Here is a 24,237-nt window from a genome sequence, read left to right as displayed (position 1 = left end):
GCTAGCCGCATGAACTGTCAGAAGAACACGGACAAAACAAAATAAAGGATTAAAAAATAACTCGCATACCGCCCACCACCCACTCCGGCGCATGCGCAAAATTGCCGAGAGCACGTGCGCGGAACAGCTGATGAAACAGATGGCAACGTTTGATCGATTGTTGTCACAACAAAACCGGCCGGTTTTGCGACGTTTTGGATGTTAACAGATGTCATATTCTGCAACCCTGCACTAAATCGATGAAAAGTAGTACACGCTTTAATTAAATTATGCAAAATACGGTACTAATTAGACAATCCGCAAAACTTTGTTTGACAATCCGAAAACTTTCATTCAAAATTTTCACTGTGAAGTGCAGTAATTTTACAATAATTTACAGCGAAGTGTAGTGTTATGCTTTGACACAAAAACAATAAACCTTAACGTTTCTACAGTAAATTTCAATGTAAAATTGACTTTCACAGTGAAAAAGGGGGGTAGTTAAAATGGTCACAGAGAACAGACATCCATGATCGAACAAAAATATTTAAAAAACGAGTGTAAACATTTGAATTAATATACGATAAACACTAGCGCCGCCACACCAACCTATCCCAACAATCCGTCAAATCCATTCCGGAACCGGTTCGAAATCCTGGATTCTGTATGGAATCTGCCTCAAAGAAAACAACCGATTCCGACTCTATCGGTTGATGCATTTGAGCTGGAATTCATGCTGGAAGTTCGAACCGGTTCCGGACTAGTTTAAGTGGGTAGAGGAATAACCACTGTCAATTCTGGCAAACTCAGCCACAAAAAAACATGACGACAGTAGCGCACCTGGTAGAAATTTTACACAAGTTGAATGCTGAAGATGGACGTCTGTTCTCTGTGAAATGGTGGTTATGTATCATAACATTAAAAAAAACGATATTTTTAATACATTTTTGTCGTAAATTGTAACAATTGATGTAAATTAATCAAACCATTTTTTGGAGGGCAGTAAAATTAATTATTACATGAAGTTTTATTGTAAATCTACTGCGAGAACTGTTGAAACAGTACTAATCATAATATCGATCATGAATCGACCAAAGGGCCGAAGTCGCAATGATATCGAATCGAGAAAAATAGCTTTGAAAATTCGGTTCAGGAAATTAAATCGTATTTTAACAGTGTTTACATACTGCGCCTTCGAATGTATTGAAACACTTTAAAACAATACTAGTTTTCGGAAGCATAACTAAAATGTTTTATATAATAACGTTTTCGTTGATAAAATTGAAAACAGATTATTTCGCCGAGTGTTGTTATGAAATGTTGATTAGGCAATTTTTGAGTCGCCCTCTTGTTTTGACGACTCTCAATTTCGCCCTGCAGTGTCGCCAAAAAACAAAAATCAAATGTGGTTTTCGCCGTGCTCGCTGGAGGGGAAAATTTGTTATTCCCCCTGGGCGTAACAAGCCCTTGGTTTTTGTTTAGGGCGATTCTGTTTACGGACCTTGTAAACAATGATGCTGTCAATTTCGCCTGTATACACTACCTTAGAAATGCAAAGGCGTAATCCGCCTGGCTGTTTGTTTACAGTTGAAAGTCGGATCCGCCGTTTTGTTTTTTATTGATTTTCATGAAGTGTGAATTATTTATAAATGAGTTTTTATATTTTTTATAAAGTATTTTTACTCCTCTTTCAGATATTAATCAAATCTCTGTTTGTGTACATTTGTTAGTTTCGCCCATTTGTCGGTTCACGATCGATATCATCATAATCAGATTCGGCAAGCTGTCTATCAGTAATCGAAGCTGGCACATCCCAGAACCAATGGATCCAAGGGATTAAGAACATGCTTCGAAATCGTCCAATTAAACTGTGCTGGATTCAAGGTCAAGCTGGTATCCATGGTAACAAAGAGGCAGACCGACTCGCAGGAGAAGCCAGGAGCACTGCTCCACTGGATATAATCGTTTCGGGGGCAGATGCCGTTAATCAAACAAAAACAGCCATCCGAAATCAATGGTAAAAGGGGTGGTCAGAGTCCACTGAAATAAAGCTTCGCGAAGTAAAGTTTGACAAGGTGAAGTGGACTGACCGCCAGAGTGCGACAGAGCAGCGAGTGCTTACCCGGCTACGCATATGGCATACCCGGCTAACACACGACTGTCTGTTGAAGAAAGAAACCCCACCAGTTTGCGACAGTCATATGATCCTCCACTGCAGGAGGAACGACGAAGCTAGAAGGATGCACAATACCAATACGGCGAGTTTGCGAGTAGCGCTAGGTAACGACAAAGAGAACAAAGAGAACATACTAAGCTTTCTTAACCCTTAAATGCATGAAACTCATTTTTCCTTGATACTCATTTTCCTGGATGGATACTATATATACTTCTTTATATCACGGAATCCGGTATGTTGCCAATAGGCAACAGTATGCATTTAAGGGTTAAGAAAGTCAATTTGCATAAAATGTAGAATTTTTTGATCCTATTGTATTTTGAATTGTACTTTATACCGCATTGTTAAATACCAAAACAAAATCCTTCCGACATGGATGCACCACGTCGGCGTAATATATCGTTAATGAACAACAACTACTACTGTTTTATGATAGTTTTTAGGGCAAACGCTGATATAAATTACTATCCGGGAATTCAGTAGTAGCACAGAGAACAGACATGCATTATCGAACAAAAATATTTAAAAAACGTGTGTAAACATTTGAATTAATATACGATAAACACTAGCGCCGCCACACCAACTTTTACACAAGTTGAATGCTGAAGATGGACGTCTGTTCTCTGTGGTAGTAGGTTTTGTTAACAAATTTGTTTTGTTCTGCTACTAGAAATGGAAAAATCCGTCGGAATAAAATCTTTCATTGGCCCGATTCGTTTGATGTTGATGAATCGTATCAACGATTTTGTTACGTCCACCTGAGTAACGCTCGTAGAGATAAACAAGAAATAATCAGTAGATCAGAAATGTCTCGTGAACCGCTAAATTTCGTTAGGCCGCTTTAGCTTGGCTTTGAAACTGATGTTTTTGCACGAGCCTGAAACTGACTCAGTTCCGGACCTAACTCTTATCAAACCGTTTCGCGTTAACTATTCGCCAATATAGCAGTAATGACCATGAGATCGGTAATACTAAACTTCTGTATCATGAAAAATACTACCAAAATCGATTATCGCTTAACTATACTGTTGTTATTCATGACAATTTGAACATGCTCACTCCAACAATATCTACCATCTAAAAGCTGACCATGAGATAGTTAGAAGTACTATTAAAATTAAAGTAAAAATGAAAATTAAACATCTTGAAAATAACCAATGCCATTGTTATAACTACTTTTCTTATGATTGTTCTCTGCACAATATAGTAATAAGTTGTAAACACTGAATATATAGTTATTACAAGAATGTGAAGGTTGAAAGAACCATATATACCGTTTATGTGGACATGAGCCTGGTTGTAAGCACCTTTTGCGTATAGTGAATTTCAACTGACAATGATTTGTATTACTAACAACCATAAAACTTGTCAATGTTTACGTTCCCACAATATATTCCTACATTATGCAGCCAGTACAGTGAAAAATTGTGAACTTAGCATACGAGCGTGTTTTTCGACGAACTTTTTAATTTTAATTTTTCAACTATGGTAGTACTATTATTTCTGTGATATAACTTGCGATATAACTGATATAGTGAAAAGGCGTTGCATGATCGAATCCCAACCAGAAAAATAATTACTGGGTAAAAATGAGCGTAACACTAGCCTTACAAATGGTCTGTTCCAAGGTCTGACACTGAGAATCGATTTCTAAGTCTTACGAAATAGAAGGTTATGTTCCGCTACGGAATTGAATGCTAAGTGTTTACTTTACTAAATGCAGTAAGTACTTCAGTTTAATTTAATAACGACGTCTTAAAATCTTAAAATTTTCGATGTTTTAGTTAACCGTAAAGACAGGAAATACAAGGACGATTTGCCGAAACGATTATTTTTAATAAAAAATGACGCTTTCCAAATGCTACATTGGCTGAAACTTTCTTAAATCTTTATCACCCATCTAATTATATTGGACCATGTTATTTTCGAAAAAACAACGATATCTGTTTTTGAAATAAATAGGCGAAAATGTCAAAATCTCAATGTTTTAGTTAATGCAAACAGACCTTAGTCAGTATGACTATGCTTATTGTTATACCAAACGTTCCACAATGGTCATTCAGACCACAGAGTGTTCAATTTGACTATTGTGCGTAATGCATGGTAAAATATTCTATTCTCCTGGTTTAGTTACAATAAACAGATCCAGATCAAGATAACTATGCATATTGTTAAACTAAGCATCCCACTTATAATGGTTATGATTACAATAAAATGTTCAATAGTACTATTATGGTTCAAAGCTTTAATATAGTGAATTTGAACATGGATATAGTTAAAGTGACCTGATGCTATACTACCCATGATCGCATATTTGTCCCGTTTTCTATGAGATTTCCTATCTTTATGGGACTGGTATGCGATCATGGGCAGTATAGTCAGTTAAAAACCACTATACTCATGAAGTCGAATTAACCCCGTCATATGGTAAATGTTACCACATAATTTTTCTTAGTGTAGCTGCATTTAAAAATAGAATTTTATGTTTATTCGTGTCTCTCTTAACAATACACGTAATTATATCACAGACTAACAGACAGAACACTATGAGGGAATTCCCTCAAAAAACATCGATCCGACTACAAATATATTTAAAATGACCGCTAAAGCGGGCAAAGCTTTGTTTTTGAGTGTTATGTCTATTAGTCTGTGGTTATATCGTCATTCAGGGTATTTATTCAATTTGCCTGAATTGTTCATGTGTATGAAAAGTAGCTGAAATAGATTCAGCAGCACTGTTTTTCATCGCGTTCGAACATATTATGAACGCTCTTGACTGGTAAAACGACCAATCAGAAGCTGATTCTGATTGAGGTTAGGACTGAATCAAATTGGCTACGCGATTGTCTTCTCTTCTCTTAGATACTAGGCAACGATAGTGACAATATAAATCTTAACAAAGCTATTTCGTGGCTTTAATTCCATTTGATTTCTGATTTCACTTACCCGAACATTAAAAGGGCCATTACTAAGTAATGACATTTCTGAAATTGTATGAAAATTCCGTTATTACTCACCCTACACGATCATTAAAGTGCGTTACTGCTCAATAATTGCAACACTAACGTGTGGTGTTCCCGTTGCTTTCACCGTCAATATGTGGATCAATATTAGGTTTATTGCCTATATTTCTGCTCGTGTAAAGCCCACCATAAAATAAAATCCTCACGAAAAACTAAATTATTGTAAATTTTGCAATATGTAATCATAATTCATATTATGTACCTTACAAGTTTTAGCGTGTCAAATAATCGACGAATACCGTTTTAATGCAACCCTACGTCAATTAATCCGTCAAAAAACTATCAAAGTTGAACAAATTTTATTCACTTGTCAAAAATTTTCTGCTGAGTGCAGACGTGTCTACCGTTTTTATTTCGTGCAAAAATTGTGCAAAGGTTGGGAAAACAGTTTATCTTGGAAATATCGTAATCCCGTTGGTGTTCCATGATGGGGGATTCACTGGAGACTACTGTCATGGGCAGCATGGGAAGTGATCCACCTCAATCGGTGGTCGATGCCGAATCGGTCGCCATTATTGACTACGATGGCTTCACCAACTACATTCGTAAGGCGGTAACCATCCTTCTGCCGGAGGAGGATGTCGTACCGATGCCGCTAAATACGGCCCTCGATGATCCAGGCAATCAAGAGTGTATCCGGAAGTTCCTTTCCGATCCGCAAACCCAAGCGCTGTTCATCCAGCGGTCGTGTTTTAAGGGTAAGATAGGAGCTTTCTCATTTTTCGGTTTTGCAAGATGGCGATGCAATACAGTTACGCTGATGAGTCATCGGCCCCACTTGCATCGATTGCTTGTTTGTGGAGCTGTCGGGTACAGTGGGGAAGAGATTTTTTTGTTTTGCTTTCCACTGTGCGCTGCAGCGCATCATGTATTTATCAATGAAAGCATCGCCTCATATACCCGTTAACAAGTCCTCTTGCGGGATTGTGCTATCATGCTTAAATTTTTCAATGTTACTTCAGTTTGGTTTGCTTATTTTCTAATTAATATTGAATATTTTTGCAGATGACGAAAATGAACCACCTACCGAGGGCGAGGAGGAGAAGGATGCCGTGTCCTATTACATCAGCAATGATGTCCACTTCACCAATCAAAGGATGGCATCGTTGGTATGCGTTAAGCGTAGCGCCGTGATCGAAGCGGACAAATCGATCCTGTCGCAAATTCGATTGATTAATTTTTCCGAAGGATCTCCGTACGAAACGCTTCACTCATACATCAGCAAAACCCTAGCGCCGTTCTTCAAAAGCTACGTCAAGGAATCTGGTCGAGCGGATCGCGACGGCGATAAGATGGCTCCCTCGGTGGAGAAAAAACTAACTGAGCTCGAGATGGGATTGTTGCATCTGCAACAAAATATTGACATTCCGGAAGTTACGCTGAATATCAACGGCACCGTTGCGCAAGTTGTTAAAAAATGCGCTGATGAAGGTCGCAAAGCAAAAATAACTGATTTTGGTGATAAGGTCGAAGATTCCACTTTTCTGAACACATTACAAAACGGAGTAAATCGTTGGATCAAGGAGATTCAGAAGGTAACGAAGTTGGATCGTGATCCTTCTTCTGGAACTGCGCTACAGGAAATCTCGTTCTGGTTAAACTTGGAACGTGCCTTGCATCGCATCCAGGAGAAACGTGAATCTCCGGAAGTGGCTCTGACACTAAACATTTTAAAACATGGTAAACGATTTCACGCAACTGTTTCATTTGATACCGATACCGGACTGAAGCAAACCCTGGCAATGGTAGCTGATTATAACCCGCTGATGAAGGATTTTCCGATTAATGATTTACTATCAGCTACCGAGCTGGATAAAATACGTCAAGCGGTGCAATCCATATTCAATCATCTTCGCAAGATACGTAGCACAAAGTATCCGATTCAACGTTGTCTACGACTGATCGAGGCGATTTCCAGAGACCTCAGTCAGCAGCTGTTGAACGTTCTCGGAACTCGTCGTTTGATGCATATCCCCTTTGATGAATTTGAACGTGTAATGAATCAATGCTTTGAGGTTTTCAGCTGTTGGGATGATGAGTATGATAAACTGCAGGGAATTTTGAGAGATATTGTAAAAAAGAAACGAGACGAACATATTAAGATGGTTTGGCGCATAGCTCCGGCACACAAGAAGTTGCAGCAGCGTATGGAGCACATGCGCAAATTTCGTCGTCAACACGAGCAATTACGGACTGTGATTGTTCGTGTTCTGCGTCCTGCTCGCCAGCCTTCCGGTATTGCTGGCAGTGGAGATGCCGGAAGTGTCGACGCTAAGCAACCATACAGCCTGGATAGCGCCGATGCAAATGCCAATGAAGAAGTTAACCTAGCTTATGAGAATGTTAAGGAGATCGAATGTTTGGATATCTCCAAGGAAGGATCGGAAGCTTGGGATGCGGCGATCAAGCGCTACGAGGAAAGAATCGATCGTGTGGAAACACGTATTACAGCTCACCTGCGTGATCAGCTCGGAACGGCGAAGAATGCCAACGAGATGTTCCGTATATTTTCGCGCTTCAATGCACTTTTTGTTCGGCCTCATATCCGCGGGGCTATACGGGAGTATCAAACGCAGCTGATCCAACGCGTAAAGGACGACATCGAAGCTTTGCATGAGAAGTTTAAGGTTTGTTATGACGTCTCTCTAGTTGAATGTGTTTTTATCAAAGTACTGATTTTCAGGTTCAATATCCTCAGAGCAAGAGCTGCCGATTGTCGGTTGTTCGAGACCTCCCTCCAGTCGCCGGATCCATAATATGGGCTCGTCAAATTGATAATCAACTGACAATGTATCTGAAACGCGTCGAAGACGTTCTCGGCAAAGGGTGGGAATCGCACATTGACGGACAGAAATTGAAAGCCGACGGTGACAGCTTCCGGGCCAAACTATCTACGGCTGAGGTGTTCCAGGAATGGGCTCGGAAAGTACAGGAACGTAACACCGGAATAACTGGTCGAATTTTCCTAATCGAATCCACTCGTTCTCGCACCGGACGTGGCAACACGCTGAGATTGAGAGTGAATTTTTTGCCGGAGATCATTACCCTCTACAAGGAAGTTCGTAACTTGAAAAGTTTGGGATTTCGCGTTCCGTTGGCTATTGTTAATAAGGCACATCAGGCGAACCAGCTGTACCCGTTTGCTATTTCCTTGATCGAAAGCGTCCGAACCTATGAGCGCACCCTGGAGAAGGTGAGTTGATGTTTGTTTTAATTTTTTACTTCCACAAACCATAACACAGTACAAACTGGTCACAGACACCAACGTTAGAGACATTTAACTTGCCACAAACAAATTACCACATTCATTTAGATTTTGAAAATCAACAAACACCTAATATTTTGATTCATCACACCATAAAAGTTTTGAACACCGTTCATATTGTCCCAGATAAAAACGTATTGTACAACAATGTTGTTTTTCCATGCAGCTAACAAATAGGAGTTTAGCACAAAATTCAGTATTCAAGGTAGAAATAGCTAATTAGCTTTAGTTTTTTAAATTGATTTGTTGGCGGTTGGGGACATTATTTATTTATATATCTATATATATTTTTATAGTATTCGTTAGTTTTTCGTTGCTATTCCAAATACAATCTGAAGCTTTTTCGTATGATATGGTTTCAACGATTTCTGACAAACTGCTTGCTTTATGTTCCACAATAGCTTTTCAGCATTATCGCTGATTATCGATAGCTGTAATATTTATTGCTTCAGTTTCATATTGGCAACTAGTATTTAGATACCGATCAACTTAAAGACTACTACAAGGTTAGAATTTGCGTTATAACATGGTTCCGATTAAACCTTCGGTTATATTTTCCACAAAAGGGAACTTTACCGTATTGTCAGCAGCTGTTAATTGTCTACCAAGGTGTCTCCGCATGATTGGGCAACCTCAAACCTCTTGTAGGATTGTTTTTACCAGTTTGTATTACTGTTAACTACACGGGCAGAAAAACATCGATTCATTTCCACGTATAACTATTGTGAATCCTTTAGGATCGCATTGGACAACCTGAAAAACCTCAATATGCTGCGTGAATAAATCTCTCTAATTCCTAAGGATCTGGGAATCCTCCACACCGTTGCATTTATTCTGGTTCTAGCGAGAGCTGGGCAGTCGTATAGTCCTCTTGAAGGCGTTTGCTACATATTTTCTCCACTTGATAGTGTTTACTTCGTTCTTAGGCCTTTCCTAACATGAACAAATTAGTCCTGAAAGAGCAATGATCAGTTAGTAGTTTGTTTATTTGTGATTAGAGGTAGTGTAAAATCAAGCGAGGAGCTCATTGGTATTCCTCTTTGAGTATGGAAAACCAGCGTTGATTGAGAACGGGGTGATTGGACATCAACGTGTTTGCCCTTCATCCCTTGCTAATATCGTTTCCTTAAGGTTGTTAATTCCAAATCTAAAGCTCTCGATTAATCAATATCGAAACACATCAAAGCAAGTTTGAATTTGCTTGCCATATCCATCTGACTTTGCCGACAGCCTTAGACGAGTTTAGACTTGAAATTATATGAACCGGATCTTTTAATCCAGTTTGGCTACCTGACAAAATTACCAACTCGTTGTCCCTTCTAAGCAGACGGTGTGAACCGAGAACCTTGTATGACCTATACTAAGAATGGCTCTTACATCACAATCTCTTCTTGAGCCATCAGTAAAATCCGGAACCGGATGGCACCCGTTCATTCATTCAGTTCGGTCAGGTAGTAATACCTTGGAAGATCCGTAACTTACCTAATCGACATGCTTTCATGCGAGAAAAGGTTCAGGGTTTTAAGGAGCCCGGTGATATCCCCCGGTAAATATCGATAGAGATTTTGTTCCCGTAAGGCATTACATGCTGCCTTCTTTTTGATGTGGACATTACAGTAATGGTGCTAGGTTTAACATTACTTTCAAGGCAATCGTTGAGGCCGATTTGCTAGCGTCTGTGATTGCTGAACTCTTTAACCTGATAGTTTCAAACAAGCTTTTTTTGCTTTCCACTCTGTACCTCCACACCATCGAAATATATGCAATTATTGATCTGATAACTGAAGTGTAAGGTCAGTGCGCCATTTTTGGCTTCAAGTCCCATTTTTGACGTAGGACTACGTCTTTGTTTTCGATATGGGGGTGCACTCTGCAAATTCTACAAAAATGGTATGTAACGAAAAGTGGTCCAATTTTAAACGCATATAATTCAGCCATCTCACGATAAATTTTCAAATTTTTTGCGCAAATCGCCCCGAAATACTTCTAAGAATAGATTCCAATAGATAAACCCAAAGATTTTTGATATCATAGCATTAAAAAATTAAATAATATACAATCTTGTCAAAATATCGCGCATTAACACACAGAAGATAGCGCTTCCCAAGCCCTGTACGACGGTTTGGTGTACCTAGCGCGCAACGCTTCTATGAATGACGTCATCATCGACTATTTAAAGAACGGACTTGGCCAGACACGCTCAGTTCCCTGTTGAACGGCTGGCGAAGCAGATCACTGCGCTGTGTTTTTTACAGCCAGTGTAGCTGAGCTAGAAGTCCGTTACACTGGCTGTGGAGAGACGTTACCCTGTGTCGTCCAACAGGCGACCGCTCCAACTGCTTCCTAAATGCCGCTGTAATGTTGCCAGTAAATTTTTGGTTTAACTAGCACATGTATTTGCTATTTGCGCTTGAAATTAAGTAATGTAGTGGTAGCAATAAGCTTCCCATTTTGGTTTAAACGCAAGGACAGCTTTTAAAACAGGATTTGATTAATTAGTTTAGCTCATCTAAGCAATTTTATCAATTCTGTAATTTAAAGGGAATTTTACGGAACTTGGTGAATTTGGCCTCACTTTCAACTGGTATAATCAGCCTGCACAAAGTGTTGCATAACGCAGGGCTGTTTTTTGGAACAAAATTATTCAGCCCTTCGCTATGCAAAATCACGATATTATGACAGATGGGCTAAGCGCGGCCGTTCCTTTCAATCGGGAAAGGCCGCGTGGAATTTTGGTGAAACGCGCTAATAGTGACGTGGTGGTACTAGTTGTTTCTTTCGCTCTACCCATCATCATTCATAAGTGAATGAGATATTACAATCACCTTATGTTTCTTGTGAGACATGTTTTGTACATATCTGGTAAAAATACTTCGTCATAAACACATTTTTTCAAACATGATTCTTGATTTCTAAACATGTCCAAAAATGAGACATGTTTATAGCGAGTGGGTAAAATGAACATGTGGCGGTGGTAAAATGAACAGCTTCTGGTGACCTGCAAAATGTCCTGTATGTATGTAATGCGCAGCGTTGGAAAGCATTTTCCGATCAATGCTAATATTATAACAAATCATGAGCTTTGCATACACACAGGGCATTTTGCAGGCAAAAAAAAATTGTCACGGAAGAATTGAATTTTCATGACGTAATATTAACCATTTTACAATCCTGTGGCATTGAAACACATCTACAAACTTGGGGTTATCCATGGGTGTTTGAACTTTTAGGATCTGTTTGAGAGCAACTAAAAAGCTTGTTCTATACATGAGATGTGATTATATTGTCTAAAATTTGATTTTTCTAAACCGGTCCGGGTGTTTTTTTCCCACACACTAAGTACTAAGAAAATAAATATTTTACATTAAGTAGTATAGTCCTACGTCTACAGTTCGTGCGACCCCATAGGGCTGCCCCTTGTAGTTTTTTCTAAAGAGACTTCGGAAAGACATCATGTATTTTATTGCTTTTCCGTATTTTTTTATATGTAGATACCACAGCAGTTTATTCTCTAACTCCGTCTGTCCACTTCCGCAGATCATAGAAATGGTGACAGCACTCCCCTCGATGGCAGCCGCTAGTGGTTCTCATAGTCATAGTCCCAGTGACGATGGTCATAGTCCGGCAAAACAATATTTCAGTAATCCATCGATAGTGAAATATTCTATCCCCTTTGATTAGGCAGCATGCTAAAACTTTTTAGCAAGATTATACAACTTCGTAAAGATTAATTTTGCAGGTTGATACGTAAACTGTTTATTATTCAGTGGTTGCCTGCTGAGAAATTCAATCCTGATATGCGAGTCTAGTACCTTTTCTATGCCTTTCAGAAGAACTAACATAAGGATGATTGGTCTATTCGCTTCTAGCAGGTTGACTACCCAGACTGCCCTCTGGCATACTTGCACGTACGCTAAGATATAGCTCTATTCAAACATTCAGCTCTCTTTGAATAAGTGCTTAGTGGAATGGCATCAACTGTAGTAACAGCAGAGAGCATAGAAATATCGCCGTTTTAGGCGTGTTTGTAAGGTCCGTTCATTAATCCACCGAGCCGTATCGGAGCGGATGACGATCGCGGGGGATTCGAGACATCCCATAACAGCTGCGTAGGGCCCCGGAATACATCGATCGTCGTCAAATGGTTGACTTCTGGTCGCACGATGGAGCAAAAAGCAAATTACTGGAAGCGAAGAATATATCAGCGCTTGAATTGTTTGGTGCACATGCATATTTGCCATTTGTGGTGGGTTGGAAGACCCTTTCACCCATCTCACACAGAAGACTGGAACGACTAACGACCGCTGGCTTGCTCGACTGTGGCGGTGGATCGAGAGCTTCCATAATGCCAAATGCGCTGCGTCCCAGTGTGGATTGAAACCTGATGGTGCGATGCGAGGAGAAGAAACGGAATTGTAAGTTACGACGAGAGTCTGGCGATGAGTCAGAAGCGTGGAACGGTTTATTTTTTGTATCGTTACAATTTCTATGTTACTATGTTTTAATTGCCGCAAGGTTCTACTGTATCGATTTTGTTGGCTATTTTCGGTAAATTTGAGACTAAGAGAAACGAAAGCTCTAGAATACCTATCCGTCTTTCAATTTCATTGCTTTCGTTTCTCTTAGTCTCAAATTTGCCGAAAATAGCCAACAAAATCGATACAGTAGAACCTTGCGGCAATTAAAACATAATAACATATAAAACTAGTTGGCAAAAAAGTAGATAAAAATTCGATTTCTGCTAGCTGAGCTATCAGCCATCCGTGTGTGCGGAACGAAAAAATCAATAAGTAGTTCAATCACAATAGGATCGGTGCGACACCGATAGCTTGGTGTCGATTGAATGCATACGTCACGGCTTGATGCTAGCAGAAAGAGAGAAGAATGATCGGATGGTCGTTCTAGGCGAGGATTTGTGAAGAATTTTTTGCCGGCGTTGGCGGTAAAACATGATGATGAGTTATGTTCTACCATCAGCGATGCCAGATTTACAGATATGTCTGTATTTTACAGACTTTTGATGGTCTCCTACAGACGTAATCAGAAATCTACAGACTTTTAAAAGAGTAACAGTGTTTAACAAAATTGTACTAAAACAATTGTATCCGAATTCGAGCGATTCCTTCACAATAGTTTTATAATTTCAAGCTACTTTTAATGTAATAACCTAGTGTAAATAGGATTTACACAACCAACTACAGACTTTTACAGACATTTTAATTATTCTGATACAGACATTTCACAAAAAGATGTGGCATCGCTGTCTGCCATAGACTTGGGTGCAACGCTTAACTCCTACTCTGCAGAAGGCAAAGAATTCTTCACATTTCCCTTTCGATCATGTCCATATGAGCCTTCCTAGTTCTAGTTTTCCGTTCTAAGTTTATAACTGATTCGCTCTAGAATACCTACCCGCCTTTCAATTTCATTGCTTTCGTTTCTCTTAGTCTCAAATTTGCCGACAATAGCCAACAAAATCGATACAGCGTTACAATTTCTATAATACTTTTTTGAGAATGACGGCTTGACAGGCCCCTCTGATCACCCATGCACAGGATCGGAACGGCTGCTGAACGCTGGCGGCAAGGGCTCGACTGTGGTAGAGTGATCTGGGGCTTTCATAATACAACTGCGCTGCGTCCCCGTAGGTTCAACATCGCTACTTCTTTATAATAGCGGTATAGCTTGATATAGCGACATTGCTAATCCTTGCGAGGTACTCGACAGGGTTGTTGATGGGCCGAGTTGCATTTACGGAGTAAATGCTTCCTCTGAAGGTGGCGGAAAATCAGTCGGCGGGCACCAAATGTTCTGGGTACGGCTATCCTCAAATTCCCTGAACTATATGCCTTGTGGCCACGCGTCAGGGTTAAGAGCTGTATCACGGTACTTTGGGTGAAGTCCAATTTTGAAGGAAATGAAGTTCAAGTGCTGACGTCTATGCCCTTTTACAGGCGGAATAACCGTTGCAACTTAGTCCTTCTTTGGACATTTTCTCGATTGTCTCCTTGCTAGCGCTGGAATGAAAGCGGAAAAGATACAACCAGAGCAACGACGTGGGTGGTGAACCGGTAGCAATTAGCGACTAGCTTTCGACCATCAACACGAATATTGCTCGGAACAGCGCCATCCCTAGTAACTATTGAGGTTTTATGGTAGTTTTATAGCCACTGATAAAACTTAGATTGCACTTGTAGCGTGCTATAAAACTTCAATTGTTACTTGGGATCCGCCATACCGAAGACATTACTGATTTGGCCGCAAGGTACCGGGATTTGGTCAGACTGGAGTAGCTGTTGAAACCTTTCTGGCGAGGCGCAAAATTTGCATCAGCTTCGTTGCACATCCATCACACAGGAGACACTTAAGCCTCAAAAAGGCAAGCTAAAATTGTGACTTCAAGAAGCATCTCTCATAAGACCCAATGAAATCAAAAACATCTTTTATGTTGTATTATCAGTGAGAGAACATATATGTCGTTGGTTGATCTGTAGGCTTTAGGCTAGTCAACATCCGGTCTACCTATCTTTGGTATAGGCACTATAACCTGACTCTTATCCAGCATATCAACACGTACTCTAAGGTATAGCTATCTCCGCCATGCATCTCGATGGCGACGGTGGAAGAATATATGTGTGAGAGGCCAGATTCATCAACCCGTTGAGGCTTTGGGGAGTGAGAACTCATAAGCATTTGCTTTTGATCACTAGTATGTGACTCATTTGATTTTTTCAGTGTGCCAATTTCATTAGAGTCATCATTGCTGAGAATCATTCGAATACGTAATAAGGTAGGTAGATCATCCATCTCCTCGCAAAAACTTCTAGAGGATTCCTAATAATTTTGTTATATTTGGTCAAAGCCACCGTGTGTGTGAACCTTAGATAAACCTTTGTCGATGCATCTTTAGCCGATTTTATTTTAATATGCATAGACTCCATCTTTCTGTGCATTCTCTCAATGGTGCTGTTCAACCATAAGACTTCTCCTTTCATAGCCCGTTTGGTTGATAGACAACTTTTTTCGTAAACAGTAGTTGTGCGGTCTATAACTTTCCTAGTCACTTCGTATAGATCTTTGGAGTCTTTGGCATTGGCCTAGAATCCCTCTAAGGACGATCTTACGGACTGCAATATCCCAAATCGTCCTCTTCGGATCCCTAACAGCTTCATAAGTTGTTCTTCCCATCAAAGCAGATGTCTGTGACAGATCTTCAATTCAGACACATGCCACTTGCTGGCCTTGGAACTACGATAGGTAGAAAAATCGTTAAATCTAGAACCTCACCTTTTCCAAATCCTTATGCCTGTAGGGGGAGGATGGAGGTCATTACGAGGGGAGGGATTCATATGATTCAGAATTTCGCTACCTTCTCCCGTGTCATTGATTCCCTATACCACATGAACAATTGAGGCGCGGCCGAGGGTGAATATTCCGCATATATAATTGTCCAAAAATTTTGGCGCCGACGGACTGCTTACTACTGAAGCTTATTTTGAATGCTGAAGTTTTTACCAGTGATGTCGCTCATGTCACAATTAGCGGTTGGAATGACTTCTCCACAGTGTTTTGGTAGATGTTTTATACGAAAGTCAAATATCTTGTAAGAGATTTTATTGCATGCATCAGACTAATTATCATATCCAGGATAACAGGAGGTCGGTTCTTGATGAAAGTGGACTACATGAATCTTATTTTGCTGATATTTATTCAGTTGGTGGAGGTTGATCGAAATTTTTCCCCAGAAAGTACTTTTATAGAAAGTAGATACAACATGATGTAACGCAAATTCTGAATATTTCGGACTAGAAAGAAATTTATAAATATTTTTGGATCATTTTTGTTCAAAATTTAGGTGTTCTATATTATTCTCGAATAATGCAATCTTTAGGTGTGTCTAGAATGTTATCACAGTATACAAAATATCAAGTAATACAGTACAGTACTCCAAAATGTAAACAGCTCTTACTCAATCTAAACTTGAAACTCATTCCGCTTTCGCCCAATACCTCACGCTTATACGTGTTTCCTATACATCTATAGACATAGCGGTCGATCCATCTTGCACGAATTGTTAATCGTTTACAGCTTACTCCAAACCGATGACATGCATCACAAAATTATTCTAACGCTCTTTTCTTTTTCAACTCAACCAACCAACCAACAGATCGAGGACCGTGCCAGCATTATCCCGCTGGTCGCTGGGCTACGCAAGGAAGTGCTTGCTCTGATCTCCGAAGGTATTGCCCTAGTCTGGGAAAGTTACAAGCTCGATCCTTACGTTCAACGGCTATCGGAGAATGTTACCTCCTTCCAGGAGAAAGTGGAGGATTTGCTCGTCGTGGAAGAACAACTGGATGTGGACGTTCGGTCGCTGGAGACGTGCCCGTACAGTGCGGCCACTTTCGCTGATATTCTGTCCAAGATTCAGCACGCAGTGGATGACCTCTCGCTGAAGCAGTACTCTAATCTGCACGTTTGGGTTGCCCGGCTGGATGAGGAAGTTGAAAAGAAGTTGGCTGCTCGACTGCAGGCGGGTATTCAAGCTTGGACAGACGCATTGACCGGAAACAAAAAGGAACTCGATTTGTCCATGGATACGGATGCCCCCGCTCAGCCAACTATCAAACCCGGAGGTGATCCGCACATTCAGAAAGCGATTCATGAGATCCGTATTACCAATCAGCAGATGTATCTGTATCCTTCCATTGAGGAAGCTCGCTTCCAAATTATGCAACAATTGTTTGCGTGGGAGGCTATTGTGACATCGCAGACTCGTCTGCAGAGCTCTCGCTATCAGGTTGGACTCGATAAGCCCGTGTCACAAACGTACAGAAATCTGCTGACAAAGTTGCCGGGTGGATCTGACCCGTTGGAAGGTGCGTATGGAGCAATTGAAAATCAGATTTCAGAAGTGCGCAACTATGTGGATGAGTGGCTTCGCTATCAGAGCTTGTGGGATTTGCAAGCGGACACGTTGTACGGTCGTTTGGGTGAGGATATTAATTTGTGGATAAAATGTTTGAATGACATCAAGAAATCACGAACCACGTTCGACACATCGGATACACGCCGTGCATACGGTCCAATTGTCATCGATTACGCTAAGGTTCAGGCCAAGGTTACACTCAAGTACGATTCGTGGCACAAGGAAGCTCTAAGCAAATTTGGACAGCTGTTGGGTAACGAAATGACAACCTTTCACACCAAGGTGTCGAAGAGTCGTAGCGATCTGGAGCAACAGAGTATTGAAGCTGCCAGCACTTCTGATGCCGTTTGTTTCATTACCTATGTACAATCTCTAAAGAAAGAAATGCTCGTATGGGATAAACAGGTCGAAGTCTACCGCGAGGCACAGAGAATTTTGGAACGGCAACGATTCCAGTTCCCGAACAGTTGGCTACATGTAGATAACATCGAAGGTGAATGGTCCGCTTTCAACGAGATTATGAAGCGCAAGGATTCTGCTATTCAGACACAAGTTGCCAGTCTACAGACTAAGATTGTTGCCGAGGACAAAGCTGTGGAATCGAGAACGTTGGACTTCTTGAATGATTGGGAAAAGAATAAGCCAACTGGTGGACGTACTCGTCCAGATGATGCTTTGCAACAGTTGCACATCTTCGAGACGAAATTTTCCCGACTGAAGGAAGAGCGTGACAATGTGGCTAAAGCCAAAGAAGCTCTCGAGTTACAAGAGTCGGCAATTCCGAACAATAGTACCGAGCGAATGTCGGTCGTTCTCGAGGAGTTGCAAGATCTTCGCGGAGTTTGGAGTGAACTTTCCAAAATTTGGACCCAAATTGATGAAACTCGTGAGAAGCCGTGGCTTTCCGTACAACCGAGAAAGCTTCGCCAATCACTGGAGGCGATGATGAACCAGTTGAAGGAATTGCCCGCTCGTTTGAGAATGTACGAAAGTTATGAGTATGTTAAAAAGCTATTGCAAAGTTACATAAAGGTAAACATGATGATCGTTGAGCTAAAATCCGATGCCTTGAAGGAACGTCACTGGAAGCAGCTTACCAAACAACTACGCGTTAGCTGGGTGTTGTCTGATTTGACTCTGGGTCAAGTCTGGGATGTCAATCTGCTGAAAAATGAATCGATCGTGAAGGATATCATTTTGGTAGCTCAGGGCGAGATGGCCCTGGAGGAATTCTTGAAGCAGGTTCGCGAAAGTTGGCAAAACTACGAACTAGACCTCATCAACTATCAAAACAAATGCAGAATCATACGCGGTTGGGATGACCTATTCAACAAAGTCAAAGAGCACATTAACTCCGTTGCAGCTATGAAATTGTCCCCGTACTACAAAGTGTTCGAGGAAGAAGCTCTAACCTGGGAAGAGAAACTAAACCGTATTAATTCACTGTTCGACGTATGGATCGATGTCCAGCGCCGTTGGGTCTACTTGGAGGGTATCTTTTCGGGAAGTGCCGACATTAAGACATTGCTTCCAGTGGAGACCTCGCGTTTCCAGAGCATCAGTTCGGAGTTCCTTGGGCTGATGAAGAAGGTAGCCAAATCGCCGAAGGTGATTGATGTGCTCAACATTCCCGCTGTTCAGCGATCCCTAGAAAGATTGGCTGATTTATTGGGAAAGATTCAGAAAGCCCTAGGAGAGTACTTGGAGCGGGAGAGAACATCATTCCCCCGGTTCTATTTTGTTGGTGATGAAGATTTGCTCGAAATTATTGGTAACAGCAAAAATGTAGCTCGTTTGCAGAAGCATTTCAAAAAGATGTTTGCCGGAGTTGCTTCCATATTGTTGAATGAGGACAACACAGTCATCCTGGGAATTGCTTCGCGTGAAGGGGAGGAGGTAAAATTCACAAAGCCTGTCTCAACGATAGATCATCCGAAGATCAACGAATGGCTGACTTTAGTTGAGAAGGAAATGAGATTTACGTTGGCATCTTACTTGGCTCAAGCTGTGCAGGACATCAAGCAGTTTAAAGATGAAATTGACACTCAAAAATATATGGAATGGTGTGACAAGTACCAAGCTCAGATTGTGGTTTTGGCAGCTCAAATCCTCTGGTCAGAGGACGTGGAAGCAGCTTTACAACAAGCTTCGGATAGTCCAAGTAACAAATCTCCCTTGAACCGTGTTTTAACTACAGTTGAAACTACACTGAACGTGCTAGCTGATTCCGTTTTACAAGAACAGCCTCCTTTGCGACGCAAGAAGCTCGAACATCTGATCAACGAGTTCGTCCACAAGCGTACCGTGACTCGCCGTTTAATAGCTCACGGTGTCAACAACCCAAAATCTTTCCATTGGCTATGTGAAATGCGATTCTACTTCGATCCGCGTCAAACTGAAGTCCTCCAGCAGCTCACAATCCATATGGCGAATGCACGTTTCTATTATGGTTTCGAGTATCTCGGAGTTCAAGATCGTCTCGTACAGACACCACTAACCGATCGCTGTTACTTGACGATGACCCAAGCGCTGGAATCACGACTCGGTGGATCACCGTTCGGGCCGGCCGGTACTGGTAAGACCGAATCGGTGAAGGCACTTGGTAATCAACTGGGTCGTTTCGTGCTCGTATTCAACTGTGACGAAACATTCGACTTCCAGGCGATGGGACGTATCTTTGTTGGTTTGTGTCAAGTCGGTGCGTGGGGTTGCTTCGATGAGTTCAACCGATTGGAAGAGCGAATGCTTTCGGCCGTATCGCAACAAATACAGACCATCCAGGAGGCACTCAAGTCCCTACAGGATAGTTTGAAGGATGCACAAACTATCACCGTCGAGTTGGTAGGCAAACAGGTTCGTGTTTCAACCGACATGGCTATCTTCATTACGATGAATCCTGGCTACGCTGGCCGTTCCAATTTACCGGATAATTTGAAAAAGCTATTCCGATCACTGGCTATGACAACTCCCGATCGCCAATTGATCGCAGAGGTCATGTTGTTCAGTCAGGGCTTCCGCACCGCAGAGAAATTGGCCTGCAAAATTGTTCCTTTTTTCAAACTATGCGACGAACAGCTCTCCAATCAATCGCACTACGATTTCGGTCTTCGTGCACTGAAGTCCGTACTAGTTTCGGCAGGTAACGTGAAACGTGACCGTATTATGAGAATCAAAGAGATGAAGAAGCATAGCGGCGAGGAAAATATCGACGAAGCGTCGATTGCCGAAAACCTACCGGAACAGGAGATTTTGATTCAATCCGTCTGTGAAACCATGGTACCGAAGCTGGTGGCGGAAGACATTCCGCTTCTCTTCTCACTGCTAAGTGATGTCTTCCCGAACGTTGGATATACCCGGGCAGAAATGAAGGGACTGAAGGATGAAATCCGAAAGGTGTGCACTGAAGAGTATCTGGTGTGCGGCGAAGGTGACGAACAGGGTGGTGCGTGGATGGAAAAGGTAAGTTCTTGCTGAAAATCCGGGGTACTTTTACGCGAAAGTTTTAGCTTAAGCCAGAATAAAAATTACCTGACTCGCGTAGAATTGCCTCACCCTTGCCAGTACTTCTAAACCTCGTTTCAATCAATAAATTTTTTCTTCCAAATCTTTCAAACTAACCAATCTGCAATCAAAATTGAAACTAACAAAAAAGGGATTCGGAGAAACTTGGGTCGACAAAGTGAGTTTTAGTGTCATTCCTCTATACCTGCTTTCGTGTACCAATTTCGTTCTGTTCGTTCGCTGTTTGATGTCTGATTCTGAAAACTAATTTTCCATCAACTAATTCTAATCTATCCATATATTCCCGCAATAGGTTCTCCAACTGTATCAAATTTCCAACCTCAACCACGGTCTTATGATGGTGGGTCCATCTGGTTCCGGCAAATCGACAGCTTGGCACGTACTGCTGAAAGCCTTGGAACGTTTCGAAGGTACCGAAGGCGTTGCCCATGTTATCGATCCGAAAGCAATCTCGAAAGAAGCACTGTACGGCGTGTTGGACCCGAACACTCGCGAATGGACCGACGGTTTGTTCACGCACATCCTGCGTAAGATTATCGACAATGTTCGAGGTGAGATTAATAAGCGACAATGGATTATCTTCGACGGTGACGTCGATCCGGAGTGGGTTGAAAATCTAAACTCGGTGTTGGACGATAATAAACTACTCACGCTTCCCAACGGTGAACGATTGTCGCTGCCACCGAATGTAAGAATTATGTTTGAAGTTCAGGACTTGAAATATGCCACATTGGCTACGGTATCGCGTTGCGGAATGGTTTGGTTCTCGGAAGATGTCCTTTCGACTGAAATGATTTTCGAAAACTACATGGCTCGATTGAGGAACATTCCGCTTGAAGATGGCGAAGAGGAAAGTTTCTCCCAGACGAAGGCAAACGATAAAGATGACGAGCTAACACCAGCTTTGCAAACGCAAAGAGAAATCGCCACAATGTTACAGCCATACTTCAATTCAGATGGTCTCGTCGTTCGCTGTTTGGAATATGCAATGTCTCAAGAACACATCATGGACTTCACTCGTCTACGCGCTCTCAGTTCACTATTTTCTATGTTAAATCAAGGTGCTCGAAATGTATTAAACTTCAACCAACAACATCCAGATTTCCCGGTTCCACCAGAACAACTTGAACAGTATATACCAAAATTACTCATCTACTCACTGCTATGGTCGTTTGCTGGTGATGCAAAACTTAAGGTTCGCTCTGATCTGGGTGACTTCTTGCGCAGTGTTACAACAGTTGCTCTACCAGCTCAATCGGGCAATCCGATCATAGACTACGAGGTTAACATTCAAGGCGATTGGGCACCATGGTCCAACAAAGTACCAGTGATTGAAGTTGAAACTCACAAGGTCGCCGCTCCGGATGTCGTTGTACCCACGTTGGACACCGTACGCCACGAATCGTTGCTATACACATGGTTGGCTGAACACAAGCCGCTGGTTCTTTGCGGTCCGCCAGGTTCCGGTAAAACTATGACTCTTTTCTCGGCTCTCAGAGCACTTCCAGACATGGAAGTGGTTGGTTTGAACTTTTCATCCGCTACCACTCCGGAACTGCTCCTGAAAACATTCGATCACTACTGCGAATATCGCAAAACACCGAACGGAGTTATTCTAGCGCCAGTTCAACTTGGCAAGTGGCTCGTCCTATTCTGCGACGAAATTAATTTGCCTGATATGGATTGCTATGGAACACAACGCGTCATCTCGTTCCTCCGGCAGCTAGTGGAGCACAGAGGATTCTACCGTGCAGGAGACCAGTCCTGGGTAACTTTAGAACGTATCCAATTCGTTGGAGCTTGTAATCCTCCAACAGATCCCGGTAGAAAACCTCTATCGCATCGTTTTCTGCGGCACGTGCCTATAATCTACGTAGATTATCCGGGAGAAACTTCTCTTAAACAAATCTACGGTACATTCAGCCGTGCAATGTTGCGCCTAATGCCGAACCTTCGTGGCTACGCGGAACCACTGACAAACGCAATGGTGGAGTTCTATTTATGTTCACAGGATCGCTTCACTCAGGACATGCAACCGCACTACGTTTATTCACCACGTGAAATGACACGTTGGGTGCGTGGTATCTGCGAAGCAATTCGACCACTGGACAATCTTCCCGTGGAAGGACTAGTTCGATTGTGGGCCCACGAAGCACTACGTTTGTTCCAAGATCGTTTAGTAGAAGAATCTGAACGTCGGTGGACTAATGAAAATATTGACCTTGTGGCAATGAAGCACTTCCCAAGCGTCGATCGCGAGAAAGCGCTGGAGCGCCCCATTCTGTACAGTAATTGGTTGTCGAAGGACTACACCCCAGTTAACCGAACGGAGTTGCGAGATTACGTTAAGGCACGTCTCAAGGTATTCTACGAGGAAGAATTGGATGTACCGCTGGTGCTGTTCGATGAAGTGCTGGAACACGTTTTGAGAATTGATCGTATCTTCCGCCAGCCTCAAGGGCATCTACTGCTGATCGGTGTTTCAGGAGCTGGCAAAACAACGTTGTCCCGCTTTGTAGCTTGGATGAATGGATTGTCGATTTTCCAGATCAAAGTCCATAACAAATACACCAGCGAGGACTTTGATGAAGATTTGCGTTGTGTGCTGAGACGTTCCGGTTGCAAAGACGAAAAGATTGCTTTCATACTGGATGAATCCAATGTGTTAGATTCCGGTTTCTTAGAGCGAATGAACACACTTCTGGCAAACGGTGAAGTGCCCGGTTTGTTCGAAGGTGATGAATATACAACGTTGATGACACAGTGTAAAGAAGGTGCCCAACGAGAAGGTCTCATGCTAGATTCTAGCGACGAATTGTACAAGTGGTTCACGCAGCAGGTCATGCGCAATTTACACGTAGTATTCACGATGAACCCTTCTACCGACGGTCTGAAAGATCGTGCCGCGACATCTCCTGCACTGTTCAATCGCTGCGTGCTCAATTGGTTCGGTGACTGGTCGGATTCGGCGCTGTTCCAGGTTGGTAAGGAATTCACCATTCGAGTTGATCTGGACAAACCCACCTGGACCGCATCGGACTTCTTCCCAGCGGCTTGTCCGTTAATTAGCAACACTCCATCGCACCGTGAAGCCGTTATAAATGCCTGTGTGTACGTTCATCAGACCCTGCACAAAGCCAACGCACGCCTTGCGAAGCGAGGTGGACGTACAATGGCCATCACCCCGCGGCACTATCTGGACTTTATTCACCACTTTGTGAAGCTGTACTCGGAGAAACGAAGCGATCTGGAAGAGCAGCAGCTTCATTTGAACGTTGGCCTGAACAAGATTGCTGAAACTGTGGAACAGGTGAGTGTAGTAGATGTCGAAGAAATTTGGTTA

General features: G+C 42.0%; 1 protein-coding gene across 4 annotated transcripts in view; it reads left to right on the top strand.

The window, feature by feature from the left end:
* Positions 1-5,496: 5,496 nt before the first annotated feature.
* Positions 5,497-24,237, top strand: part of LOC131684648 (dynein heavy chain, cytoplasmic) — a 30,636-nt gene continuing 11,895 nt past the window's right edge. The window contains exons 1-7 of one of the 4 annotated variants that reach the window (XM_058967701.1): positions 5,497-5,876; positions 6,184-7,805; positions 7,862-8,371; positions 8,610-8,648; positions 16,611-20,831; positions 21,025-21,051; positions 21,187-24,204. In XM_058967701.1, coding sequence (XP_058823684.1) covers positions 5,603-5,876; positions 6,184-7,805; positions 7,862-8,371; positions 8,610-8,648; positions 16,611-20,831; positions 21,025-21,051; positions 21,187-24,204 — 9,711 coding nt within the window. In that variant the 5' untranslated portion in view covers positions 5,497-5,602. The remainder of the gene's footprint in view (positions 5,877-6,183; positions 7,806-7,861; positions 8,372-8,609; positions 8,649-16,610; positions 20,832-21,024; positions 21,052-21,186; positions 24,205-24,237) is intronic. The other 3 variants (XM_058967704.1, XM_058967702.1, XM_058967705.1) reach the window with 3 other exon arrangements.

The sequence above is a fragment of the Topomyia yanbarensis genome, chromosome 2, assembly GCF_030247195.1.
Source record: "Topomyia yanbarensis strain Yona2022 chromosome 2, ASM3024719v1, whole genome shotgun sequence".
Lineage (NCBI taxonomy): Eukaryota > Metazoa > Arthropoda > Insecta > Diptera > Culicidae > Topomyia > Topomyia yanbarensis.
This window is presented reverse-complemented; position numbering and strand designations above follow the sequence as displayed.